Source organism: Hemiscyllium ocellatum, unplaced genomic scaffold, assembly GCF_020745735.1.
Source record: "Hemiscyllium ocellatum isolate sHemOce1 unplaced genomic scaffold, sHemOce1.pat.X.cur. scaffold_902_pat_ctg1, whole genome shotgun sequence".
In the NCBI taxonomy this organism is placed as follows: Eukaryota; Metazoa; Chordata; class Chondrichthyes; order Orectolobiformes; family Hemiscylliidae; genus Hemiscyllium; species Hemiscyllium ocellatum.
In genome coordinates, this window is record NW_026869297.1 from 100,476 (window position 1) to 126,061 (window position 25,586).

The 25,586-nt window shown below is 56.7% G+C and overlaps 1 protein-coding gene across 1 annotated transcript in view; it reads left to right on the forward strand.

The window, feature by feature from the left end:
* Nucleotides 1–4,701: 4,701 nt before the first annotated feature.
* LOC132814765 (girdin-like) overlaps nt 4,702–25,586 on the forward strand; it is a gene marked incomplete at its 3' end in the record, with an annotated part of 53,694 nt that continues 32,809 nt past the window's right edge. The window contains exons 1-5 of the mRNA XM_060823565.1: nt 4,702–4,968; nt 15,727–15,863; nt 16,611–16,719; nt 20,987–21,056; nt 21,479–21,537. Coding sequence (XP_060679548.1) covers nt 4,858–4,968; nt 15,727–15,863; nt 16,611–16,719; nt 20,987–21,056; nt 21,479–21,537 — 486 coding nt within the window. The remainder of the gene's footprint in view (nt 4,969–15,726; nt 15,864–16,610; nt 16,720–20,986; nt 21,057–21,478; nt 21,538–25,586) is intronic.

Genomic DNA, 25,586 nt, shown 5'->3' on the forward strand with positions numbered 1-25,586 from the left:
GAGAGAAACCCATTCATCTGCCTAATAACAGGGGGGAAGACACTGTTCCTGTTGGTGTCTTTTCTAAGGAGGTTTTGGGAGAGTGTTACCAGGGTGGGAGGTGGTCTTTGATGATGTCAGCAGCCTTTCCACGGCAACGAGACGTGTAAATGGAGCATGGCCTCCGTGACGGTCTGGGCTGGACGCGCACCTCCCTGTAGCTTCTCTCGGTCCCGGGCTGACCGGTTGCTGGACCAGTCCGTTCCGCACGCGGTGAGGGTCGTTACGGACGCGCCGGACCTCCTGAGCCTGCAGAGGAAGGAGGGGGTGTTGTCATGCCTTCCTGACCGTCACCATCCACTCGGGAAACACCGGCCCAGATTGTCGGTTACCGTCGCTCCCAGGGACTTGGCAGTGTCCACGCTGCAGCTCCACCGATGCAGACCAGGGGGCGTTGTCCACCTTCTTTCTTGCTGAAGCCCCGTGATCGGCTCATTCGCGTGGCCGACGTTGAGGGATTCTTCCCGTCCCAGGGGCCCAGTGCCAATCCACCCTAACCTGCACATCCCTGGGCACTATGGGACAATTTAGCACGGCCAATCCACCCTAACCTGCACATCCCTGGGCACTATGGGACAATTTAGCATGGCCAACCCACCCTAACCTGCACATCCCTGGGCACTATGGGGCAATTGAGCACGGCCAACCCACCGTAATCTGCACGTCTTTGGACTGTGGGAGGAAACCTACCCAGACACGGGGAGAATGTGCAAACTCCACACGGACAGTCTCCCGAGGCTGGAATCGAACCCGGGTCCCTGGCGCCGAGAGGCAGCGGTGCTAACCACTGAGCCACCTTACATTTTCGGAAACCTTCAGAAATTTTAAATCCACTGCATTCACCGGCTTCTCTTCATCAAACTTTTATGAAATCCTTCCTGAGTCTGATCAGATCAGTTTTATCTAAGTATCTTTTTTCATCATTTCATCTGAAATAGAGTCCACCATTTTGCTGGCTAATGGTGTAAGTCTATAGATTAGATTACTTACAGTGTGGAAACAGGCCCTTCGGCCCAACAAGTCCACACCGACCCGCCGAAGCGCAACCCACCCATACCCCTACATTTACCCCTTACCTAACACTACGGGCAATTTAGCATGGCCAATTCACCTGACCCGCACATCTTTGGACTGTGGGAGGAAACCGGAGCACCTGGAGGAAACCCACGCAGACACGGGGAGAACGTGCAAACTCCACACAGTCAGTCGCCTGAGTCGGGAATTGAACCCGGGTCTCAGGCGCTGTGAGGCACACACTAATCATGAGGGTGGGGTCAGTAATATTTTACACACATTAACCATGAGGGAGGGGTCAGTAATATTTTACACACATTAATCATGAGGGAGGGGTCAGTAATATTTTACACACATTAACCATGAAGAAAGGGTCAGTAATATTTTACACACAGGGATTTCGATGGGGTATCAATAATATTTTACAGACAATAACTATGAGGGAGGAGTCAGGAATGTTTTACACGGGGTAATTTTGAGGTATAGAATATAGAGCATAGAACAGTACAGCACAGTACAGGCCCTTTGGTCCACAATGTTGTACTGAGCATTTATCTTAATCTAAGATCAACCTAACCTACACCCCCCTCAATTTATTGTTGACTACGTGCCCAGCCAAGAGTCGTTTCAATGTCCCTAATGTCTCTGACTCTGCTCCCACTGCTGTCAGTGCGTCCCACATACCCACAACTCTCTGTGTAAAGAACCTACCTCTGACATCTCCCCTTACCCTTTCTCCAATCACCTTAAAATTATGACCCCTTGTGACAGCCATTTCTGCGCTGGGGAAAGGTGTCTGTCTACCCACTCTATCTATGCTTCTCTTCATCTTGTACACCTCTATCAAGTCACCCCTCGTCCTTCTTCACTCCAATGAGAAAGGCCCTAACTCCCTCAACCTTTCTTCGTATGACATGCCCTCCAGTCCAGGCAGCATCCTGGTAAATCTCCTCTGCACCCCCTCTCTAAAGCTTCCACATCTTCCCTATAATGAGGTGACCAGAAGTGGACACAACATTCCAAGTGTGGTCTCACCAGGACTCTATAAAACTACAGCATAATCTCGTGGCTCTTAAACTCAATCCCCCCGCCTAATGAATGCCAAAGCACCCTAGGCCATCTTAGCAACCCTATCAACTTGGGTGGCAACTTTGAGGGATCTGAGGATTGTTTTTCAGACTGGAGGCCTGTGACCAGTGGAGTGCCACAAGGATCGGTGCTGGGCCCTCTACTTTTTGTCATTTACATAAATGATTTGGATGTGAGCATAAGAGGTACAGTTAGTAAGTTTGCAGATGACACCAAAATTGGAGGTGTAGTGGACAGCGAAGAGGGTTCCCTCAGATTATAACAGGATCTGGACCAGATGGGCCAATGGGCTGAGAAGTGGCAGATGGAGTTTAATTCAGATAAATGTGAGGTGCTGCATTTTGGGAACGTGAATCTTAGCGAGACTTATACACTTAATGGTAAGGTCCTAGGGAGTGTTGCTGAACAAAGAGACCTTGGAGTGCAGGTTCATAGCTCCTTGAAAGTGAAGTCGCAGGTAGATAGGATAGTGAAGGCAGCGTTTGGTATGCTTTCCTTTATTGGTCAGAGTATCGAGTACAGGAGTTGGGAGGTCATGTTGCGGCTGTACAGGACATTGGTTAGGCCACTGTTGGAATAATGCGTGCAATTCTGGTCTCCTTCCTATCGGAAAGATGTTGTGAAACTTGAAAGGGTTCAGAAAAGATTTACAAGGATGTTGCCAGGGTTGGAGGGTCTGAGCTACAGGGAGGGGCTGAACAGGCTGGAGCTGTTTTCCCTGGAGTGTCAGAGACTGAGGGGTGACCTTATAGAGGTTTATAAAATTATGAGGGTCATGGATAGGATAAATAGACAAAGTCTTTTCCCTGGGGTGGGGGAGTCCAGAACTAGAGGGATAGGTTTAGGGTGAGAGGGGAAAGATATAAAAGAGACCTAAGGGGCAACTTTTTCACGCAGAGGGTGGTACGTGTATGGAATGAGCTGCCAGAGGATGTGGTGGAGGCTGGTACAATGACAACATTTAAGAGGCATCTGGATGGGTATATGAATAGGAAGGGTTTGGAGGGATATGGGCCGGGTGCTGGCAGGTGGGACTAGATTGGGTTGGGATATCTGGTCGGCATGGACGGGTTGGGCCGAAGGGTCTGTTTCATCTCTATGACTCTGTGACCAAACTCTAACCACCTGACACCTGGAGGAAGAAGGCCTCATCTTCCACCTTGGGACCCTCCAACCCCAACCCCAACTGATTTCACCAGTTTCCCCCCACCTTATCCTAGACCCAAGTCTCCAACTCAGCACCCTCCCCTTGACCTGACCTACCTGTCCATCGTCCTTCCCAGCTATCATCTCCACCCCCACCTCCATCTACCTACTGTATTCCTAGCTACCTTCCCCCAACCCCACCCCCCCTCCCATTTATCTCTACACCCCCTTGGCCCACAAGTCTCATTCCTGAGGAAGGGCTGATGCTCCAACTGTCGATTCTCCTGCTCCTCGGATGCTGCCTGATCTGCTGTGCTTTTCCAGCACCACACTCTTCAACCATGAACAGCCGCTCGGAGGCAGGGTCAGTAATATTTTATACGCAGCAATTATGAGGGAGACGCCTGTAATGTTTTAGACACAATGATTTCAATGAGGTTGTCAGTAATATTTTACAGAAAGTAATAGAGAGGGAGGGACTCAGTAATATTTTACACACAGTCATTTTGGGGGAAGGGTCTATAATAATTTACACAGAGTAATTTTGAGGGGGGTCAGTAATATTTTAGAGAGTAATTTTGAGGGGGTCAGTAATATTTTAGAGTGTAATTTTGAGGGGGGGTCAGTAATATTTTAGAGAGTGTAATTTTGGGGGAGAGATGAGTAATATTTGAGTCTATAATTTTGAGGGGGTCAGTAATATTTGAGTGTGTAATTTTGAGGGGGGTCAGTAATATTTTAGAGAGTGTAATTTTGGGGGAGAGATGAGTAATATTTGAGTCTATAATTTTGAGGGGGTCAGTAATATTTGAGTGTGTAATTTTGAGGGGGGTCAGTAATATTTTAGAGAGTAATTTTGAGGGAGGTCAGTAATATTTTAGAATGTGTAATTTTGAGGGGGGTCAGTAATATTTTAGAGAGTGTAATTTTGAAGGGGGGTCAGTAATATTTTAGAGAGTGTAATTTTGGGGGAGAGATGAGTAATATTTGAGTCTATAATTTTGAGGGGGTCAGTAATATTTGAGTGTGTAATTTTGAGGGGGGTCAGTAATATTTGAGTATGTAATTTTGAGGGGGGGTCAGTATTATTTTAGAGTGTAATTTTGAGGGGGGTCAGTAATATTTGAGTGTGTAATTTTGAGGGGGGGTCAGTAATATTTTAGAGTGTAATTTTGAGGGGGGTCAGTAATATTTGAGTCTATAATTTTGAGGGGGGTCAGTAATATTTTAGAGTGTAATTTTGGGGGAGAGATGAGTAATATTTTAGAGAGTGTAATTTTGAGGGGGGTCAGTATTATTTGAGAGTGTAGTTTGGAGGAAGGGTCTGCTCACTGGGAGGAGCCTCTCCAGGTGACGGAGGTTTCCTGTCTTACACAGGAAGGGTTGGCTGGTTGAGTAAGAGAATGTAAGTGCTTGAGGAAGTGTTTGGCAGTATTTCTTTGGCTGATGGTGTGTTCCTGGTTGGTGGAATTGTTCCTGTCTCTCACTGGGAGCTGATGGAGCCCTGGAAGGAGTTGGCGATGTGTTCCTGACACCGTGCCTATCTGGTGACCGCGCTGTCGGTGAACGATGGAGCTGTCAGGGCGTGCTGGCAGCACCCGGAGACGGTCCGTCCTAAAGAGTGACTCTCAGCTCAGTTACAAACTACAGCAGTTCATGCAGAGCCCATTGGTCAGCTGGGTAAGTATTTCTGAGAATTGCTGAGTCTCTCCCAGTCTCTCTGTCTCAGTCTCTCCCCGTGTCTCTGTCTCAGTATCTCAGTCTCTCCTCATGTCTCTGTCTCAGTCTCTCTGTATCTCAGTCTCTCCCCGTGTCTCTGTCTCAGTCTCTCTGTATCTCAGTCCCAGTATATCGCTTTGTTAGATTAGAATCTGTCTGAACATTGGGGCACAGACAGTCTCAAGCAGACAGCCCCACGCAGACAGTCTCACGCAGACAGTCTCACACAACAGTGTCACACAGACAGCCTCACACAGACAGCCTCACACAGACAGTCTCACACAGACAGTCTCACACAGTCTCACACAGACAGTCTCACGCAGACAGTCTCACACAGACAGCCTCACACAGACAGCCTCACACAGACAGCCTCACACAGTCTCACACAGACAGTCTCACACAGACAGCCTCACACAGTCTCACACAGACAGCCTCACACAGGCAGTCTCACACAGACAGTCTCACACAGACAGCCTCACACAGACAGTCTCACACAGACAGTTTCACACAGACAGTCTCACGGAGACAGTTTCACACAGACAGCCTCACACAGCCTCACACAGACAGCCTCACACAGACAGCCCCACACAGTCTCACACAGACAGCCTCACACAGACAGCCTCACACAGACAGCCCCACACAGTCTCACACAGACAGCCTCACACAGACAGTCTCACACAGACAGCCTCACACAGACAGCCTCACACAGACAGCCCCACACAGTCTCACACAGACAGCCTCACACAGACAGTCTCACACAGACAGCCTCACACAGACAGCCCCACACAGTCTCACACAGACAGCCTCACACAGACAGTCTCACACAGACAGCCTCACACAGACAGCCTCACACAGACAGCCTCACACAGTCTCACACAGACAGCCTCACACAGACAGTCTCACACAGACAGCCTCACACAGACAGCCTCACACAGACAGTCTCACACAGACAGCCCCACACAGTCTCACACAGACAGCCTCACACAGACAGTCTCACACAGACAGCCTCACACAGACAGCCCCACACAGTCTCACACAGACAGCCTCACACAGACAGTCTCACACAGACAGCCTCACACAGACAGCCTCACACAGACAGCCCCACACAGTCTCACACAGACAGCCTCACACAGACAGCCTCACACAGACAGTCTCACACAGACAGTCTCACGGAGACAGTTTCACACAGACAGCCTCACACAGCCTCACACAGACAGCCTCACACAGACAGCCCCACACAGTCTCACACAGACAGCCTCACACAGACAGTCTCACACAGACAGCCTCACACAGACAGTCTCACACAGTCTCACACAGACAGCCTCACACAGACAGTCTCACACAGACAGCCTCACACAGTCTCACACAGACAGCCCCACACAGTCTCACACAGACAGCCTCACATAGACAGTCCCACACAGACAGTCTCACACAGTCTCACACAGACAGTCTCACACAGACAGTCTCACACAGACAGCCTCACACAGTCTCACACAGACAGCCTCACACAGCCTCACACAGACAGCCTCACACAGACAGCCCCACACAGTCTCACACAGACAGCCTCACACAGACAGTCTCACACAGACAGCCTCACATAGACAGCCTCACACAGACAGCCCCACACAGTCTCACACAGACAGCCTCACACAGACAGCCTCACACAGTCTCACACAGACAGTCTCACACAGACAGTCTCACACAGACAGTCTCACACAGACAGCCTCACACAGACAGCCTCACGCAGACAGTCTCACGCAGACAGTCTCACGCAGACAGCCTCACACAGACAGCATCACACAGACAGCCTCACACAGACAGTCTCACACAGACAGTCTCACACAGTCTCACACAGACAGTCTCACACAGACAGTCTCACACAGACAGCCTCACACAGAGAGTCTCACACAGACAGCCTCACGCAGACAGCCTCACGCAGACAGTCTCACGCAGACAGTCTCACACAGACAGCCTCACACAGACAGTCTACCACAGACAGCCTCACACAGACAGCCTCACACAGACAGTCTCACACAGACAGTCTACCACAGACAGTCTCACACAGACAGTCTACCACAGACAGTCTACCACAGACAGTCTCACACAGACAGCCTCACACAGACAGCCTCACACAGACAGTCTCACACAGACAGTCTACCACAGACAGTCTCACACAGACAGTCCACCACAGACAGTCTCACACAGACAGTCTCACACAGACAGCCTCACACAGACAGCCTCACACAGACAGTCTCACGCAGACAGCCCCACACAGTCTCACACAGACAGTCTCACACAGACAGCCTCACACAGACAATCTCACACAGACAGTCAACCACAGACAGTCTCACACAGACAGTCTCACACAGACAGCCTCACGCAGACAGCCTCACGCAGACAGTCTCACGCAGACAGTCTCACACAGACAGCCTCACACAGACAGTCTCACACAGACAGTCTCACACAGACAGCCTCACACAGACAGTCTCACACAGACAGTCTCACACAGACAGCCTCACACAGTCTCACACAGACAGCCCCACACAGTCTCACACAGACAGCCTCACACAGACAGTCCCACACAGACAGTCTCACACAGTCTCACACAGACAGTCTCACACAGACAGTCTCACACAGACAGCCTCACACAGTCTCACACAGACAGCCCCACACAGTCTCACACAGACAGCCTCACACAGACAGTCTCACACAGACAGCCTCACACAGACAGCCTCACACAGACAGCCCCACACAGTCTCACACAGACAGCCTCACACAGACAGCCTCACACAGTCTCACACAGACAGTCTCACACAGACAGCCTCACACAGACAGCCTCACACAGACAGTCTCACACAGACAGTCTCACACAGACAGCCTCACACAGACAGCCTCACGCAGACAGTCTCACGCAGACAGTCTCACACAGACAGCCTCACACAGACAGCATCACACAGACAGTCTCACACAGACAGCCTCACACAGACAGCCTCACACAGACAGTCTCACACAGACAGTCTCACACAGTCTCACACAGACAGTCTCACACAGACAGTCTCACACAGAGAGTCTCACACAGACAGCCTCACGCAGACAGCCTCACGCAGACAGCCTCACGCAGACAGTCTCACGCAGACAGTCTCACACAGACAGCCTCACACAGACAGCCTCACACAGACAGTCTACCACAGACAGCCTCACACAGACAGCCTCACACAGACAGTCTCACACAGACAGTCTCACACAGACAGCCTCACACAGACAGTCTACCACAGACAGTCTCACACAGACAGCCTCACACAGACAGTCTCACACAGACAGTCTACCACAGACAGTCTACCACAGACAGTCTCACACAGACAGCCTCACACAGACAGTCTCACACAGACAGTCTCACACAGACAGTCTACCACAGACAGTCTCACACAGACAGTCTCACACAGACAGCCTCACACAGACAGCCTCACACAGACAGTCTCACGCAGACAGCCCCACACAGTCTCACACAGACAGTCTCACACAGACAGTCTCACACAGACAGCCTCACACAGACAGCCTCCCACAGACAGCCTCACACAGACAGTCTCACACAGACAGTCTCACACAGACAGTCTCACACAGTCTCACACAGACAGTCTCACACAGACAGTCTCACACAGACAGCCTCACGCAGACAGCCTCACGCAGACAGCCTCACGCAGACAGTCTCACGCAGACAGTCTCACACAGACAGCCTCACACAGACAGCCTCACACAGACAGCCTCACACAGACAGTCTACCACAGACAGTCTCACACAGACAGCCTCACACAGACAGCCTCACACAGACAGTCTCACACAGACAGCCTCACACAGACAGTCTACCACAGACAGTCTCACACAGACAGCCTTGCACAGACAGTCTCACACAGACAGTCTACCACAGACAGTCTCACACAGACAGTCTACCACAGACAGTCTCACACAGACAGTCTCACACAGACAGCCTCACACAGACAGCCTCCCACAGACAGTCTCACACAGACAGCCTCACACAGTCTCACACAGACAGCCTCACACAGTCTCACACAGACAGTCTCACACAGACAGCCTCACACAGTCTCACACAGACAGCCTCACACAGTCTCACACAGACAGTCTCACACAGACAGCCCCACACAGACAGTCTCACACAGACAGTCTCACACAGACAGCCTCACACAGACAGTCTCACACAGACAGCCCCACACAGTCTCACACAGACAGTCTCACACAGACAGCCTCACGCAGACAGTCTCACGCAGACTGTCTCACACAGACAGCCCCCCACAGTCTCACACAGACAGTCTCACACAGACAGTCTCACGCAGACAGTCTCACGCAGACTGTCTCACGCAGACAGTCTCACGCAGACTGTCTCACACAGACAGTCTCACACAGACAGCCTCACACAGACAGTCTCACACAGACAGTCTCACACAGACAGCCCCACCCCTTCAGTGCACTATCTCGGCTGACATGACACCTATTGTTAACGTTCAGTTGAGGGTGTAACTTTAAAAAAAGCTTCTGGGATTTACACATGAAAGAACTGAAACCAACATGGTCATTCTTAAAGATGAGCGACTTAACAAATAATCAGGCCTTTCTGAATATATAATTTCAGGAACATCACACTGTAAACGTTTGCTATAAATTCTGTGTCTTACAATCTGACACCTGATGAAGGAGCGTCGCTCCGAAAGCTAGTGCTTCCAATTAAACCTGTTGGACTGTCCCCAGTCCAACATCAGCATCTCCAAATCTCTCTGTCTCAGTCTCTGTTTCAGCATGTCCCAGTCTCTCCCTGTGTCTCTGCCTTTGTCTCGATCTCTCTGTCTCAGGCTGTCCCTGCGACTCAGTCTCAATCTTTCTGTAGCTCAGTCTCTCTCAGTATGGCTGTGTCTCTGTCAGACCCTGTCTCTGTTTGTCTCCTCTCTCTCTCTCTGTCTCAGTCCTGTCTCTGCCTCTCTCTCTCTCTGTCTCAGTCCTGTCTCTGCCTCTCTCTCTCTCTCTCTGTCTCAGTCCTGTCTCTGCCTCTCTCTCTCTCTGTCTCAGTCCTGTCTCTGCCTCTCTCTCTCTCTGTCTCAGTCCTGTCTCTGCCTCTCTCTCTCTCTGTCTCAGTCCTGTCTCTGCCTCTCTCTCTCTCTGTCTCAGTCCTGTCTCTGCCTCTCTCTCTCTCTCTCTGTCTCAGTCCTGTCTCTGCCTCTCTCTCTCTCTGTCTCAGTCCTGTCTCTGCCTCTCTCTCTCTCTGTCTCAGTCCTGTCTCTGCCTCTCTCTCTCTCTGTCTCAGTCCTGTCTCTGCCTCTCTCTCTCTCTCTCTCTCTGTCTCAGTCCTGTCTCTGCCTCTCTCTCTCTCTCTCTGTCTCAGTCCTGTCTCTGCCTCTCTCTCTCTCTCTCTGTCTCAGTCCTGTCTCTGCCTCTCTCTCTCTCTGTCTCAGTCCTGTCTCTGCCTCTCTCTCTCTCTCTCTGTCTCAGTCCTGTCTCTGCCTCTCTCTCTCTCTGTCTCAGTCCTGTCTCTGCCTCTCTCTCTCTCTGTCTCAGTCCTGTCTCTGCCTCTCTCTCTCTCTGTCTCAGTCCTGTCTCTGCCTCTCTCTCTCTCTCTCTCTCTGTCTCAGTCCTGTCTCTGCCTCTCTCTCTCTCTCTCTCTCTGTCTCAGTCTCACTTGGTATTGATCTGTCTCACACTCAATTCCTGTCTGTCTCCCTCACTATCTCCACCCGCATCTGTCTCCCTTCTCTCCCCCTCACCGTTCCTTGTCTCTCTGGTTCTCTCTCTTGAACACTCTCTCTCCCCAGCTTGCTCCCTCAATCCCTACCTCACCATCTCTACCTCGACCTTTATCTTTCCCCTCCCTCTCTCTCTAACCCCCCTCCCTTCTCTCTGTCCTGAAGATGATGAGCTGCTGTTGGATGGGCCTAAATAGCTGTGATCCATTGGAGTTGAACATGGGGCTGTTGGAATGACCAGACAATAACCCTGGGTGTTTTGGAATCTTCCTTTGTACGCTGCTGACCCTTGCTTCCATGCTCCTAGAAGAGATTGATGGGTTCAATTCTCTCACTGTTAGTGGAGATTTGTCAGTCCTGTAACAACTGAGTTACAATGGCAGTGGAATTCCAGGCAGCAAGAGCCCAAAACAGAACAGGACGTTGTTGAGGTAATCAGCGATGGGTTAGGGTGAGGTACTGGCCCCAAGACCCTCGGGAGGACTACCTCCTGCTCTTCCTTCAATAGGGCTGTGTAGAAATCTCCCTCAGCGCTGACCTTCCGACAGTGCCCACTCCCTCAGCACTGACCCTCCGACAGTGCCCACTCCCTCAGCACTGACCCTCCGACAGTGCCCACTCCCTCAGCACTGACCCTCCGACAGTGCCCACTCCCTCAGCACTGACCCTCCGACAGTGCGGCACTCCCTCAGCACTGACCCTCCGACAGTGCCCACTCCCTCAGCACTGACCCTCCGACAGTGCCCACTCCCTCAGCACTGACCCTCTGACAGTGCCTACTCCCTCAGCAGTGACCCTCCGACAGTGCCCACTCCCTCAGCACTGACCCTCCGACAGTGCGGCGCTCCCTCAGCACTGACCCTCCGACAGTGCCCACTCCCTCAGCACTGACCCTCCGACAGTGCGGCACTCCCTCAGCACTGACCCTGCGACAGTGCGGCACTCCCTCAGCACTGACCCTCCGACAGTGCGGCACTCCCTCAGCACTGACCCTCCGACAGTGCGGCACTCCCTCAGCACTGACCCTGCGACAGTGCGGCACTCCCTCAGCACTGACCCTCCGACAGTGCGGCACTCCCTCAGCACTGACCCTCCGACAGTGCCCACTCCCTCAGCACTGACCCTCCGACAGTGCGGCACTCCCTCAGCACTGACCCTCTGATCAGGAAGGGCCTGAGGGGGTGGGGTCACCGAGCGGTGGTTTGGCCGGTTGGGCCTGTCGCGTGGTTTGTGGGTAGTGTAACCACGGGGCGGAGAAGGTTCTGGAAGGGAAACAGCATTGGAATCCGTGGAGGCGGATGACGTGGTGAGCCGAGTGACATGGGAGGTTGGAGGCCCCAAACATCCTGTTCGGCCTCTCTCCCTGTGCGTGTGTCTGCGATGAGGCCTTTCTGGGAGATCTCCCTTCCTCCTGGGTGCCAATCTCTGCACAGGAAGATCCCAGAAGGAGCAGTGGCCCCGATTCCCCTGGAGAGGCCTTTCCCTGCTCCTGTCCCTAGTTGGTCGGGGGATCAGATATTTGCCCCTGGGGTGGGCTGTTTGCCCCAGACACACCCAAGGGAGAACATGGTGCCTGACACTGGGCAGTGTGAGGGGCGGTTGGAGAGGGGGGTGTTGGGGTTAACACCAGGGCCTTTAGCTGTTTAACTATCGGAGGGCAGTGACGATACTGGACTGGGAGTACGCAGGAGATACCTGGGGGTTGGGGGGGGCGATGGTGGGGGGTGTGATTCAGCTGTGGAGACGGTCTGGATAGACCTCAAGCTGTCTCCCTTGAGCTGTGGGATGGCACAGTGGCTCACTGTGTTAGCACAACACCAAGGACCCAGGTTCGATCCCAGGCTTGGGCGACTGTCTGTGTGGTGTTTGCAGGTTCTCCCCGCGTCTGTGTGGATTTCCTCCGGGTGCTCCGGTTTCCTCCCACTATCCAGGGATGTGCAGATTAGGGTGGATTGGCCGTGCTAAATTGTCCCATAGTGCCCAGGGATGTGCAGGTTAGGGTGGATTGGCCGTGCTAAATTGTCCCATAGTGCCCAGGGATGTGCAGGTTAGGGTAGATTGGATTAGTCTGGGGTGGATGTCAAATAACTTGGGAGGGAAATGGGTATGGGTGGGTTACTACACTGAAGGTCAGTGTGGACTCCCTCTCAGTGTGCTGTCTGTTGTTCACTCTCCCTCTCAGTGTGCGGCCTGTTGTGACTCTCTCTCCCTCTCCCTCTCAGTGTGCGGCCTGTTGTATCTGTCCCTCCCTCTCAGTGTGCGGCCTGTTGTATCTCTCCCTCCCTCTCCCTCTCAGTGTGCGGCCTGTTGTATCTGTCCCTCCCTCTCAGTGTGCGGCCTGTTGTGTCTCTCCCTCCCTCTCCCTCTCAGTGTGCGGCCTGTTGTATCTGTCCCTCCCTCTCAGTGTGCGGCCTGTTGTATCTCTCCCTCCCTCTCCGTCTGTGGCCTGTTGTATCTCTCCCTCCCTCTCCCTCTCAGTGTGCGGCCTGTTGTATCTCTCCCTCCCTCTCAGTGTGCGGCCTGTTGTATCTCTCCCTCCCTCTCCCTCTCAGTGTGCGGGCTGTTGTGTCTCTCCCTCTCCCTCTGAGTGTCTGACCTGTTGTGTCTCTCCCTCCCACCCTCTCAGTGTGCGGCCTGTTGTAACTCTCCCTCCCTCTCCCTCTCAGTGTGCGGCCTGTTGTGACTCTCCCTCCCACCCTCCCTCTCAGTGTGCGGCCTGATGTAACTCTCCCTCTCCCTCTCAGTGTCTGACCTGTTGTGACTCTCCCTCCCTCCCTCTCAGTGTGCGGCCTGTTGTGACTCTCCCTCCCTCTCCCTCTCAGTGTGCGGCCTGTTGTGACTCTCCCTCCCACCCTCCCTCTCAGTGTGTGGCCTGTTGTGACTCTCCCTCCCTCTCAGTGTGCGGCCTGTTGTGACTCTCCCTCCCTCACAGTGTGTGACCTGTTGTGACTCTCCCTCCCTCTCAGTGTGCGGCCTGTTGTGACTCTCCCTCCCTCACAGTGTGCGCCCTTTGTGACTCTCCCTCCCTCTCAGTGTGCGGCCTGTTGTGACTCTCCCACCCTCTCAGTGTGCGGCCTGTTGTGACTCTCCCTCCCTCACAGTGTGTGACCTGTTGTGACTCTCCCTCCCTCTCAGTGTGCGGCCTGTTGTGACTCTCCCACCCTCTCAGTGTGCGGCCTGTTGTGACTCTCCCTCCCTCACATTGTGCGCCCTTTGTGACTCTCCCTCCCTCTCAGTGTGCGGCCTGTTGTGACTCTCCCTCCCGCCCTCCCTCTCAGTGTGCGGCCTGTTGTGACTCTCCCTCCCTCTCCCTCTCAGTGTGCGGCCTGTTGTGACTCTCCCTCCCTCCCTCCCTCTCAGTGTGTGGCCTGTTGTGACTCTCCCTCCCTCTCCCTCTCAGTGCGCGACCTGTTGTGACTCTCCCTCCCTCTCCCTCTCAGTGTGCGGCCTGTTGTGACTCCCCCTCCCTCTCTCTCTCAGTGTGCGGCCTGTTGTGACTCTCCCTCCCTCTCCCTCTCAGTGTGCGGCCTGTTGTGACTCTCCCTCCCTCTCCCTCTCAGTGTGCGGCCTGTTGTGACTCTCCCACCCTCCCTCTCAGTGTGCGGCCTGTTGTGACTCTCCCTCCCACCCTCCCTCTCAGTGTGTGGCCTGTTGTGACTCTCCCTCCCTCTCCCTCTCAGTGCGCGACCTGTTGTGACTCTCCCTCCCTCTCCCTCTCAGTGCGCGACCTGTTGTGACTCTCTCTCCCTCTCAGTGTGCGGCCTGTTGTGACTCCCCCTCCCTCTCTCTCTCTGTGTGCGGCCTGTTGTGACTCTCCCTCCCTCTCCCTCTCAGTGTGCGGCCTGTTGTGACTCTCCCTCCCTCCCTCCGTCTCAGTGTGCGGCCTGTTGTGACTCTCCCTCCCTCCCTCCCTCTCAGTGTGCGGCCTGTTGTGACTCTCCCTCCCACCCTCCCTCTCAGTGTGTGGCCTGTTGTGACTCTTCCTCCCTCTCCCTCTCAGTGCGCGACCTGTTGTGACTCTCCCTCCCTCTCCCTCTCAGTGTGCGGCCTGTTGTGACTCTCTCTCCCTCTCAGTGTGCGGCCTGTTGTGACTCTCTCTCCCTCTCAGTGTGCGGCCTGTTGTGACTCTCCCTCCCTCTCCCTCTCAGTGTGCGGCCTGTTGTGACTCTCCCTCCCTCTCCCTCTCAGTGCGCGACCTGTTGTGACTCTCCCTCCCTCTCCCTCTCAGTGTGCGGCCTGTTGTGACTCCCCCTCCCTCCCTCTCTCTCTCTCAGTGTGCGGCCTGTTGTGACTCTCCCTCCCTCTCCCTCTCAGTGTGCGGCCTGTTGAGACTCTCCCTCCCTCTCCCTCTCAGTGTTCGGCCTGTTGAGACTCTCCCTCCCACCCTCTCAGTGCGCGACCTGTTGTGACTCTCCCTCCCTCTCCCTCTCAGTGTGCGGCCTGTTCTGACTCTCTCTCCCTCTCAGTGTGCGGCCTGTTGTGACTCCCCCTCCCTCCCTCTCTCTCAGTGTGCGGCCTGTTGTGACTCTCCCTCCCTCTCCCTCTCCCTCTCAGTGTGCGGCCTGTTGAGACTCTCCCTCCCACCCTCTCAGTGTGCGGCCTGTTGTGACTCTCCCTCCCTCTCCCTCAGTGCGCGACCTGTTGTGCCTCTCCTTCCCTCTCCCTCTCAGTGTGCGGCCTGTTCTGACTCTCTCTCCCTCTCAGTGTGCGGCCTGTTGTGACTCCCCCTCCCTCTCTCTCTCAGTGTGCGGCCTGTTGTGACTCTCCCTCCCTCTCCCTCTCAGTGTTTGGCCTGTTGTGACTCCCCCTCCCTCTCAGTGTGCGGCCTGTTGATACTCCCCCTCCCTCTCTCTCTCAGTGTTTGGCCTGTTGTGACTCTCCCTCCCACCCTCTCAGTGTGCGGCCTGTTGTGACTCTCCCTCCCTCTCCCTCTCAGTGTGCGGCCTGTTGTGACTCTCCCTCTCTCCCTCAGGTGAGGACATTTGAAGCTTCCCTCGATGGTGACGATGGACAGTACATGGAGGTGAAAGCGCTGGGCCGGACGGACTGCCAGGCCGACTACCTCAAGCTGGTCGATGGTGTCTTCCTCAACAGAGTCATGAGGCAGATGTAGGTAACCGTGGGAACGAGGCCGGGTATTGCACAGAGGCCTGGCCAGGCCGGCTCCCCCTTAACCCTCATCTCTCATCCCTCTCACTCATTACCCCTTCTCTCTCCCTCATCCCTCTCCCTCACTCTCTCAAAGTGTCTCTCTTTGTCACACATTCTCTCTCTCCCTCTCTCACACTGCCCTTCTCCTTCTCTCTCTCTCTCGCAGTGTCACATATTCTCCTCCTCTCACACATTCTCTCTCTCCCTCACACATTCTCTCTCCCTCCCTCTTTTTCTCTCTCTCTTTACCTCTGCTAACTTCTCTCTCCCTCTATTTCTCTTTCTCGTTCCCTCCCTCATCTCTCTCCGTTTCTCTCTCTCTCCCCCATCTCTCTCCTTCATCCCACTCTCCCTCCCTCACCCCCCCTCTCTCTCTCTCTCCATCTCTCCCTGTTTGAGGCTATTCAACTGCGTGGGGTAGCGCAGCAGCTCCTGCATCCACCATGTCACCGTGTCCCATGCTGAGGGGATGGGGTCTTTGTGTGTGGGGGCGATGGAGGTGAGGCATGGTGTAGCGGGGATATGTCTCCCAGGACGTGGGAGGGTGGCGACGGAGGGGTTGGGAACACTGTTTGTGGAGCAGGGTCGTGGGAGGGAGGGTGGGGTGAGAGAGACGGGCCCTGATTCCCCAAGGCAGCCAATGGCAGCTCAGCGATGGAGATTAACCCCCATTGGTCCCCTCGATGGGCCCTTTCTGTATTTCAGAGACACAAACCCCCAGACTCAACGTATCTACCACAACGCTGGCAACGATGAGGTGGTCCGGGTGCAGAACCTCACCATCCTGGTCCAACAAATCAAATCCTTCTACCAGGTAAGACCCAGGAGACAGCCTGAGGCCTGAGACCTAGCTAGGCAGCCATCTTGAAAGCTCACTATCCCCACGGGGTCCCGTCATCCACTTCTCCCTCAAAGGTTTCTCCCAAATTACAATCCCAACAACGAGGCTTCAATCTCTGTCGCCCCTACACCCCCCCCCTATCTCTGTAACCCCCCTCCGGCCCCTACACTCTTCCTAACTCTGTCACCCCCTCCAGCCCCTACACCCCCTCCCTATCTCTGTCACCCCCTCCAGCCCCTACACCCCCTCCCTATCTCTGTCACCCCCTCCAGCCCCTACACCCCCTCCCTATCTCTGTCACCCCCTCCAGCCCCTACATCCCCTCCCTATCTCTGTCACCCCCTCCAGCCCCTACACCCCCTCCCTATCTCTGTCACCCCCTCCAGCCCCTACATCCCCTCCCTATCTCTGTCACCCCCTCCGGCCCCTACACCCCCCCATCTCTGTAACCCCCTCCACCCCCTACACCCCCTCCCTATCTCTGTCAGCCCCTACACCCCCCTCCCTATCTCTGTCACCCCCTCCAGCCCCTACACCCCCTCCCTATCTCTGTCAGCCCCTACACCCCCCTCCCTATCTCTGTCACCCCCTCCGGCCCCTACACCCCCCCATCTCTGTAACCCCCTCCACCCCCTACACCCCCTCCCTATCTCTGTCAGCCCCTACACCCCCCTCCCTATCTCTGTCACCCCCTCCAGCCCCTACACCCCCTCCCTATCTCTGTCAGCCCCTACACCCCCCTCCCTATCTCTGTCACCCCCTCCAGCCCCTACACCCCCTCCCTATCTCTGTCAGCCCCTACACCCCCCTCCCTATCTCTGTCACCCCCTCCAGCCCCTACACCCCCTCCCTATCTCTGTCAGCCCCTACACCCCCTCCCTATCTCTGTCACCCCCTCCAGCCCCTACACCCCCTCCCTATCTCTGTCACCCCCTCCAGCCCCTACACCCCCTCCCTATCTCTGTAACCCCCTCCAGCCCCTACACCCCCCTCCCTCTCTCTGTCACCCCCTCCAGCCCCTACACCCCCTCCCTCTCTCTGTCACCCCCTCCAATCCCAGTATCCCCTCCTCTGTTTCCCAGAACTCCACCTCAAGCAGCGTTCCTCCTCCCCAGGGCCCTGAGCTGGAGAATTCCCTCCGGAAACCTGTGCCACTCTGTCCCTCTCCCTCTCACTCCTTCGAAGACAGTCTTTGTAAACAGCCTCTGTTCGACAGAGTCTATGCTGCCCGGTGGCATCTCACTGACCTCATTGGGCCAAATGCCCTGCGATAATTCTCCTGCGGGCAACCATCGGGTGAAATATCCCACTTTCCTTCTGTCACGGCTTTCCCAACCCCTAGTTGCCCCCCCTTGAGAAGGTGGGGGGGTGGGGGGAGGGTGAGTGGTCATCTTGAATCGCTGCAGTCCGTGTGCTGTGGGTCAGCCCCTGAGGGAGGGGATCCCAGAATTCTGACCCAGGGGTCGATAGGTTTCCCAGTCGGGGTGGGGGAGTGGGGAACTTGCAGGGGGGGGGCGGTGTTCCCCTGTATCTGCTGCCCCTCGTCCTTCCAGATGGAAGTGGCCATGGGTTTGGAAGGTGCTGCCTGAGGGTCTTTGGTGAGTTGCTGCAGTGTGTCTTGTAGCTGGTTCACCCTGAGCATCGGTGGGGGGGGAGGGAGGCGGGATGTGGTTCCCATCGAGCGGGGGCTACTTTGGTCCCTGGACGGTGTCGAGCTTCTCGAGTGTTGTCGGAGCTGCCCCCCCATCCAGGGGCAAGTGGGGAGTGTTCCCTCACCCTCCTGCCTTGTAGACGGTGGCACAGTGGGGCGAGTCAGGAGGGGAGTTACTCGCTGTGGGATTCCCAGCCTCTGAGCTGCTCTTGGAGCCGCTGGGGTGAGTCCAGATGAGATTCCGGTCAACAGTTACCCCCAGGGTGTTGATAGTGGGGGGGATTCGGTGATGGTGACACCGTTGAATGTCAAGGGGGCAGGGGGTAGATTGTCTCTGATCGGTGATGGTCATCCGTGTCCCTCGTCAGACCGAGCCTGGGTATTGGAACACGGACTGTTTCAGTATCCGAGGAGCCGTGAGTGGGTATGAACGCCGTGCAACCGTCGGCGAGGTATGGGTGCAGTGCCTGGGTGCAGTGCCTGGGTGCAGAGCGTGGGTGCAGAGCGTGGGTGCAGAGCGTGGGTGCAGTGCGTGGGTGCAGTGCGTGGGTACAGTGCGTGGGTGCAGAGCAGAGTGTGGGTGCAGAGCAGAGTGTGGGTGCAGTGCTTGGGTGCAGTGGGTGGGTGCAGTGGGTGGGTGCAGAGCGTGGGTGCAGTGCGTGGGTGCAGAGTGTGGGTGCAGAGCAGAGTGTGGGTGCAGAGCAGAGTGTGGGTGCAGTGCGTGGGTGCAGTGCGTGGGTGCAGTGCCTGGGTGCAGTGCCTGGGTGCAGAGCGTGGGTGCAGTGCGTGGGTGCAGTGCGTGGGTGCAGTGCCTGGGTGCAGAGCGTGGGTGCAGAGCGTGGGTGCAGTGCATGTGTGCAGAGCGTGGGTGCAGTGCGTGGGTGCAGTGCGTGGGTGCAGAGCCTGGGTGCAGAGCGTGGGTGCAGAGCGTGGGTGCAGAGCGTGGGTGCAGTGCCTGGGTGCAGTGTGTGGGTGCAGAGCCTGGGTGCAGAGCGTGGGTGCAGTGCGTGGGTGCAGAGCGTGGGTGCAGTGCGTGGGTGCAGAGCGTGGGTGCAGTGTGTGGGTGCAGAGCGTGGGTGCAGTGCCTGGGTGCAGTGCGTGGGTGCAGTGCGTGGGTGCAGAGCGTGGGTGCAGAGCGTGGGTGCAGTGCATGTGTGCAGAGCGTGGGTGCAGTGCGTGGGTGCAGAGCGTGGGTGCAGTGCGTGGGTGCAGTGTGTGGGTGCAGAGCGTGGGTGCAGAGCGTGGGTGCAGAGCGTGGGTGCAGAGAGTGGGTGCAGTGTGTGGGTGCAGTGTGTGGGTGCAGTGCGTGGGTGCAGTGTGTGGGTGCAGTGCGTGGGTGCAGAGCGTGGGTGCAGAGCGTGGGTGCAGAGCGTGGGTGCAGTGGAGTCACTCTGAGCTGTGAGGGAAGGCACACTCAGTGTTTGCGGAGCCGAGCAGAGGGAGGGCCAGGGTTAGACCGAGCTCCTGTGGGTTATTTGGAAAGAGTCGTGTCACAGCTTCGTGTCGTTCTTCCTGCAGCCTGACCATGTGAGATCTGTGTTCGTCTTCCTGACTGTGATCACCCCTCCCCCCATCCCAACCCCCGTGCACGCACACACACACACACACAGACACTCACACACACCAACACACACACACGCAGACACACACACACACACACACACCGACACTCACACACACACCGACACACACACACAAACACACACACGTAAACGCACAGAGACACACGCAGACACACACACACAGACACACACACACCACATACATGCACAGAGACACACGCAGACACAAACACACAGACCGACAGACAGACACACAGACCACAGAGACACACACACATACACACACACAGACAGGCAGACACACACTCACACATGCACACGCACAGAGACACACGCAGACACACACACATAGACATGCAGACAGACACAAACACAGATACACACATACAGACAGGCAAACACACACACACATGCAGACACAGATACACGCACAGACAGACAGACACACAAACTCACACACACAAAAACATACACACCCACGCACAGACAGACTCACAACACACACACAGACAGACTCACACACACACGCACAGACACAGACACACACACGCACAGACAGACATACAGAGACACACAGAGACACGCACAGACTCGGTCACTCGGTCCATCCCCCCCAGTCTAACCCCTGTGACTAATGCTGTCGGTTTATTTTAAGGTCTGTACAGCGGAAACCCACTGTGTTCCTGCCAAATTCTTCAACTTCTCACCCCCCTGAACTCCCAGCTTCGAAGAAACCGCAGCCTAGAATAGGCCATTCACTTCCCTTCTAGCCCATTCCCCCAGAAACCCCATCAAGCTGCCCTCTCCAGCCCCTGGGGGGGTCTCTGTCACTTCCTGGGCTATTTGACTGCAGCAGGCGTCACCTGGAGGGGAGAATGGGCAGGTTCCTCAGGGCTCTACCCCTCCCCAGGCAGTGACCCCACCTTCTCCTTGCCCCACCTCCCCACCCCGCCCTGTTCCCTCGGTCTAACACCCCCCAACGCCTCTCTCTCTCTCTCTCCCCCCTCCCACCCTCAATCCTGAGCAGGAGGACCTACAGCAGCTCATCCTGATGGACCTCCCCAATGTACAGCTACTGGGCCGGGACCCCCTGAGCGGTAAGTGACTCAACCGGGCTCCCCACCCCTCTCTCCCTCTCTCTCCCCCCAGCCCCCTCCTCTCTGTCTCCCCGTCCCCCTCTCTCCCCCTCTCTCCCCCTCTCTCCCCCCAGCCCCCTCCTCTCTGTCTCCCCGTCCCCCTCTCTTCCCCCTCTCTCTACCCCCTTCCTTCCTCTCCACCCTTCTCCATCTCTCTCTCTCTCTCTCTGTCTCTCACTCCCTCTCTTTGTCCCTCACTCTCACTTTCTCTGTCTATTTCTCTCTCTCTCTGTCTCCCCCTCCCTCTCCCCCCCCCCCCCCCAGTGACCCCCCCCATGGTGACCCCCCCCCAGTGACCCCCCCCCCAGTGACCCCCCCCCCCATGGTGACCCCCCCCCCCCCCCAGTGACCCCCCCCTGGTGACGGGACTCTCTCTGTTACAGACGCTGCGCTGCAGGAGCTGGAGAAAATGCTGCTATTACTCCTCGGCTGTGCAGTTCAGGTAGGGACCACCCTCACTCACCCTCACTCCCCTCACTCCCCTCACCCTCACTCCCCCTCACCCTCACTCACCCTCACCCTCACTCACCCTCACTCCCCTCACCCTCACTCCCCTCACCCTCACTCACCCTCACTCCCCTCACCCTCACCCTCACTCCCCTCACTCCCCTCACACTCACTCACCTCACCCTCACTCCCCTCACCCTCACTCACCCTCACTCCCCTCACCCCCCTCACCCTCACTCCCCTCACCCTCACTCCCCTCACCCCCCTCACCCTCACTCACCCTCACTCCCCTCACCCTCACTCCCCTCACCCTCACTCCCCTCACCCTCACTCCCCTCACCCCCTCACCCTCACTCCTCTCACCCTCACTCACCCTCACTCCCCTCACCCTCACTCCCCCTCACCCTCACTCACCCTCACTCCCCTCACTCCCCTCACCCTCACTCCCCCTCACCCTCACTCACCCTCACCCTCACTCACCCTCACTCCCCTCACCCTCACTCCCCTCACCCTCACTCACCCTCACTCCCCTCACCCTCACCCTCACTCCCCTCACTCCCCTCACACTCACTCACCTCACCCTCACTCCCCTCACCCTCACTCACCCTCACTCCCCTCACCCCCCTCACCCTCACTCCCCTCACCCTCACTCCCCTCACCCCCCTCACCCTCACTCACCCTCACTCCCCTCACCCTCACTCCCCTCACCCTCACTCCCCTCACCCTCACTCCCCTCACCCCCTCACCCTCACTCCTCTCACCCTCACTCACCCTCACTCCCCTCACCCTCACTCCCCTCACCCTCACTCCCCTCACCCTCACACTCACTCCCCTCACCCTCACTCCCCTCACCCTCACACTCACTCCCCTCACCCTCACACCCCTCCCATTCACCCTCACTCCCCTCACCCTCACTCCCCTTACTCCCCTCTCCCACACTCCCCTCACTATCACTCACCCTCACTCCCCTCACCCTCACTCACCCTCACTTCCTTCACCCTCACTCCCCTCACCCTCACTCCCCCTCACCCTCACTCCCCTCACCCTCACTCCCCCTCACCCTCACTCCCCCTCACCCTCACTCACCCTCACTCCCCTCACACTCACTCCCCTCACACTCACTCCCCTCACACTCACACTCACTCCCCTCACCCTCACACCCCTCCCATTCACCCTCACTCCCCTCACTCTCACTCCCCTCACTATCACTCACCCTCACTCCCCTCACCCTCACTCCCCTCACCCTCACTCACCCTCACTCCCTTCACCCTCACTCCCTTCACCCTCACTCACCCACACCCTCACTCCCCTCACCCTCACACTCACTACCCTCACACTCACTCCCCTCATCCTCACTCCCTCCCCTCACCGCCTCAGTCGCCTCACCCTCACACACCCTCACCCTCACTCACCCTCACACACCCTCACCCTCACTCCCCTCACTCCCCTCACCCCCTCACTCACCCTCACCCCCTCACTCGCCTCACCCCCTCACTCACCCTCACCCTCACTCACCCTCCCTCACCCTCACTCACCTCACCCTCACTCCCCCTCACCCTCACACATCCTCACCCTCACCCTCACACACCCTCTCCCTCACTCACCCTCACTCACACTCACTCCCCTCACCCTCACTCACACACTCACTCATCTTCACCCTCACCCCCTCACCCTCACTCAACCTCACCCTCACACTCACTCACCCTCACAGTCACTCACCCTCACTCACACTCACTCCCCTCATCCTCACCCTCACTCACCCCCTCATCCTCACCCTCACTCACCCCCCTCATCCTCACTCACCCTCACCCCCTCACACTCACTCACCCTCACCCTCATTCCCCTCACCCTCATTCCCCTCACCCTCATTCTCACCCTCACTCACCCTCACACTCACTCACCCTCACACACCCTCACCCTCACTCCCCTCACCCTCACTCCCCTCACCCTCACTCACCGTCACCCTCACTCCCCTCACCCCCTCACTCACCCTCACTCACCCTCCCTCACCTCACCCTCACACCCCCTCACCCTCACCCTCACGCACCCTCTCCCTCACTCACCCTCACTCACACTCACTCCCCTCACCCTCACCCTCACTCACACTCACTCATCTTCACCCTCACCCCCCCTCACCTCACTCAACCTCACCCTCACACTCACTCACCCTCACACTCACTCACCCTCACTCACACTCACTCCCCTCATCCTCACCCTCACTCACCCCCCCACCCTCACTCACCCTCACCACCCTCACACTCACTCACCCTCACCCTCATTCCCCTCACCCTCATCCTCACACTCACTCACCCTCACACTCACTCACACCCTCACTCCCCTCACCCTCACTCCCCTCACCCTCACTCACCCTCACCCTCCCTCACCTCACCCTCACACCCCCTCACCCTCACCCTCACGCACCCTCTCCCTCACTCACCCTCACTCACACTCACTCCCCTCACCCTCACCCTCACTCACACTCACTCATCTTCACCCTCACCCCCCCTCACCTCACTCAACCTCACCCTCACACTCACTCACCCTCACACTCACTCACCCTCACTCACACTCACTCCCCTCATCCTCACCCTCACTCACCCCCCCACCCTCACTCACCCTCACCACCCTCACACTCACTCACCCTCACCCTCATTCCCCTCACCCTCATCCTCACACTCACTCACCCTCACACTCACTCACACCCTCACTCCCCTCACCCTCACTCCCCTCACCCTCACTCACCCTCACCCTCATCACCCTCCCTCACCCTCACTCCCCTCACCCTCACTCCCCTCACCCTAACTCACCCTCACTCCCCTCACCCTCACTCCCCTCACCCTCACTCACCCTCACCCTCATCACCCTCCCTCACCCTCACTCCCCTCACCCTCACTCCCCTCACCCTAACTCACCCTCACTCCCCTCACCCTCACTCCCCTCACCCTCACTACCCTCACCCTCATTCACCCTTCACTCCCCTCACCCTCACCCTCATCCCCTTACCCTCACTCCTCTCACCCTCACACTCACTCCCCCACCCTCACTCCCCTCACCCTCACTCCCCCTCACTCCACTCACCCTCACTCCACTCACCCTCACTCACCCTCACTCTCACTCACCCTCACTCCCATCACCCTCACTCCCATCACCCTCACTCCCCTCACTCTCACTCACCCTCACTCACCTCACCCTCACTCAAGCCCACCCTCATCCTCACTCACGCCCACCCTCACTCCCCTCACCCTCACTCCCCTCACCCTCACACTCACCCTCACTCCCCTCACCCTCACTCCCCTCACCCTCACACTCACCCTCACTCCCCTCACCCTCACCCACCTCATCCTCACTCAACCTTCACTCCCATCACCCTCACCCCCTCACCCTCACTCACCTCACCCTCACTCCCCTCACCCACACTCCCCTCACCCACACTCCCCTCACCCTCATTCCCCTCACCCTCACTCCCCTCATATTCACTCACTCTCACTCCCCTCACCCTCACTCCCCTCACCCCCCTCATCCTCACTCCCCTCACCCTCACTCAACCTCACTCACCTCACCCTCATCCACACCCACACTCACCCTCACCCACACTCACCCTCACCTCCCTCACTCCCCTCACCCTCACTCATCCTCACTCACCTCACCCTCAGTCACCTCACTCACCTCACCCTCACTCCCCTCACTATCATTCCCCTCACGCTCACCCCCCTCACGCTCACTCCCCTCACCCTCGCTCCCCTCACTAACACTCACCCTCACCCTTACTCACCCTTCATTCCCCTCACCCTCACCCTCATCCCCTCACCCTCACTCTCATCCCCTCACCCTCACTCCCCTCACCCTCACCCCCCTCATCCTCACTCCCTCACCCTCACTCCCCTCAACCTCACTCACCCTTCACTCCCCTCACCCTCATCCCCTTACCCTCACTCCCTTCACCCTCACTCCCCTCACCCTCACACTCACTCTCCTCACCCTCACTCCCCTCACCCTCACTCCCCTCATTCTCACTCACCCTCACTCCCCTCACCCTCACTCCCC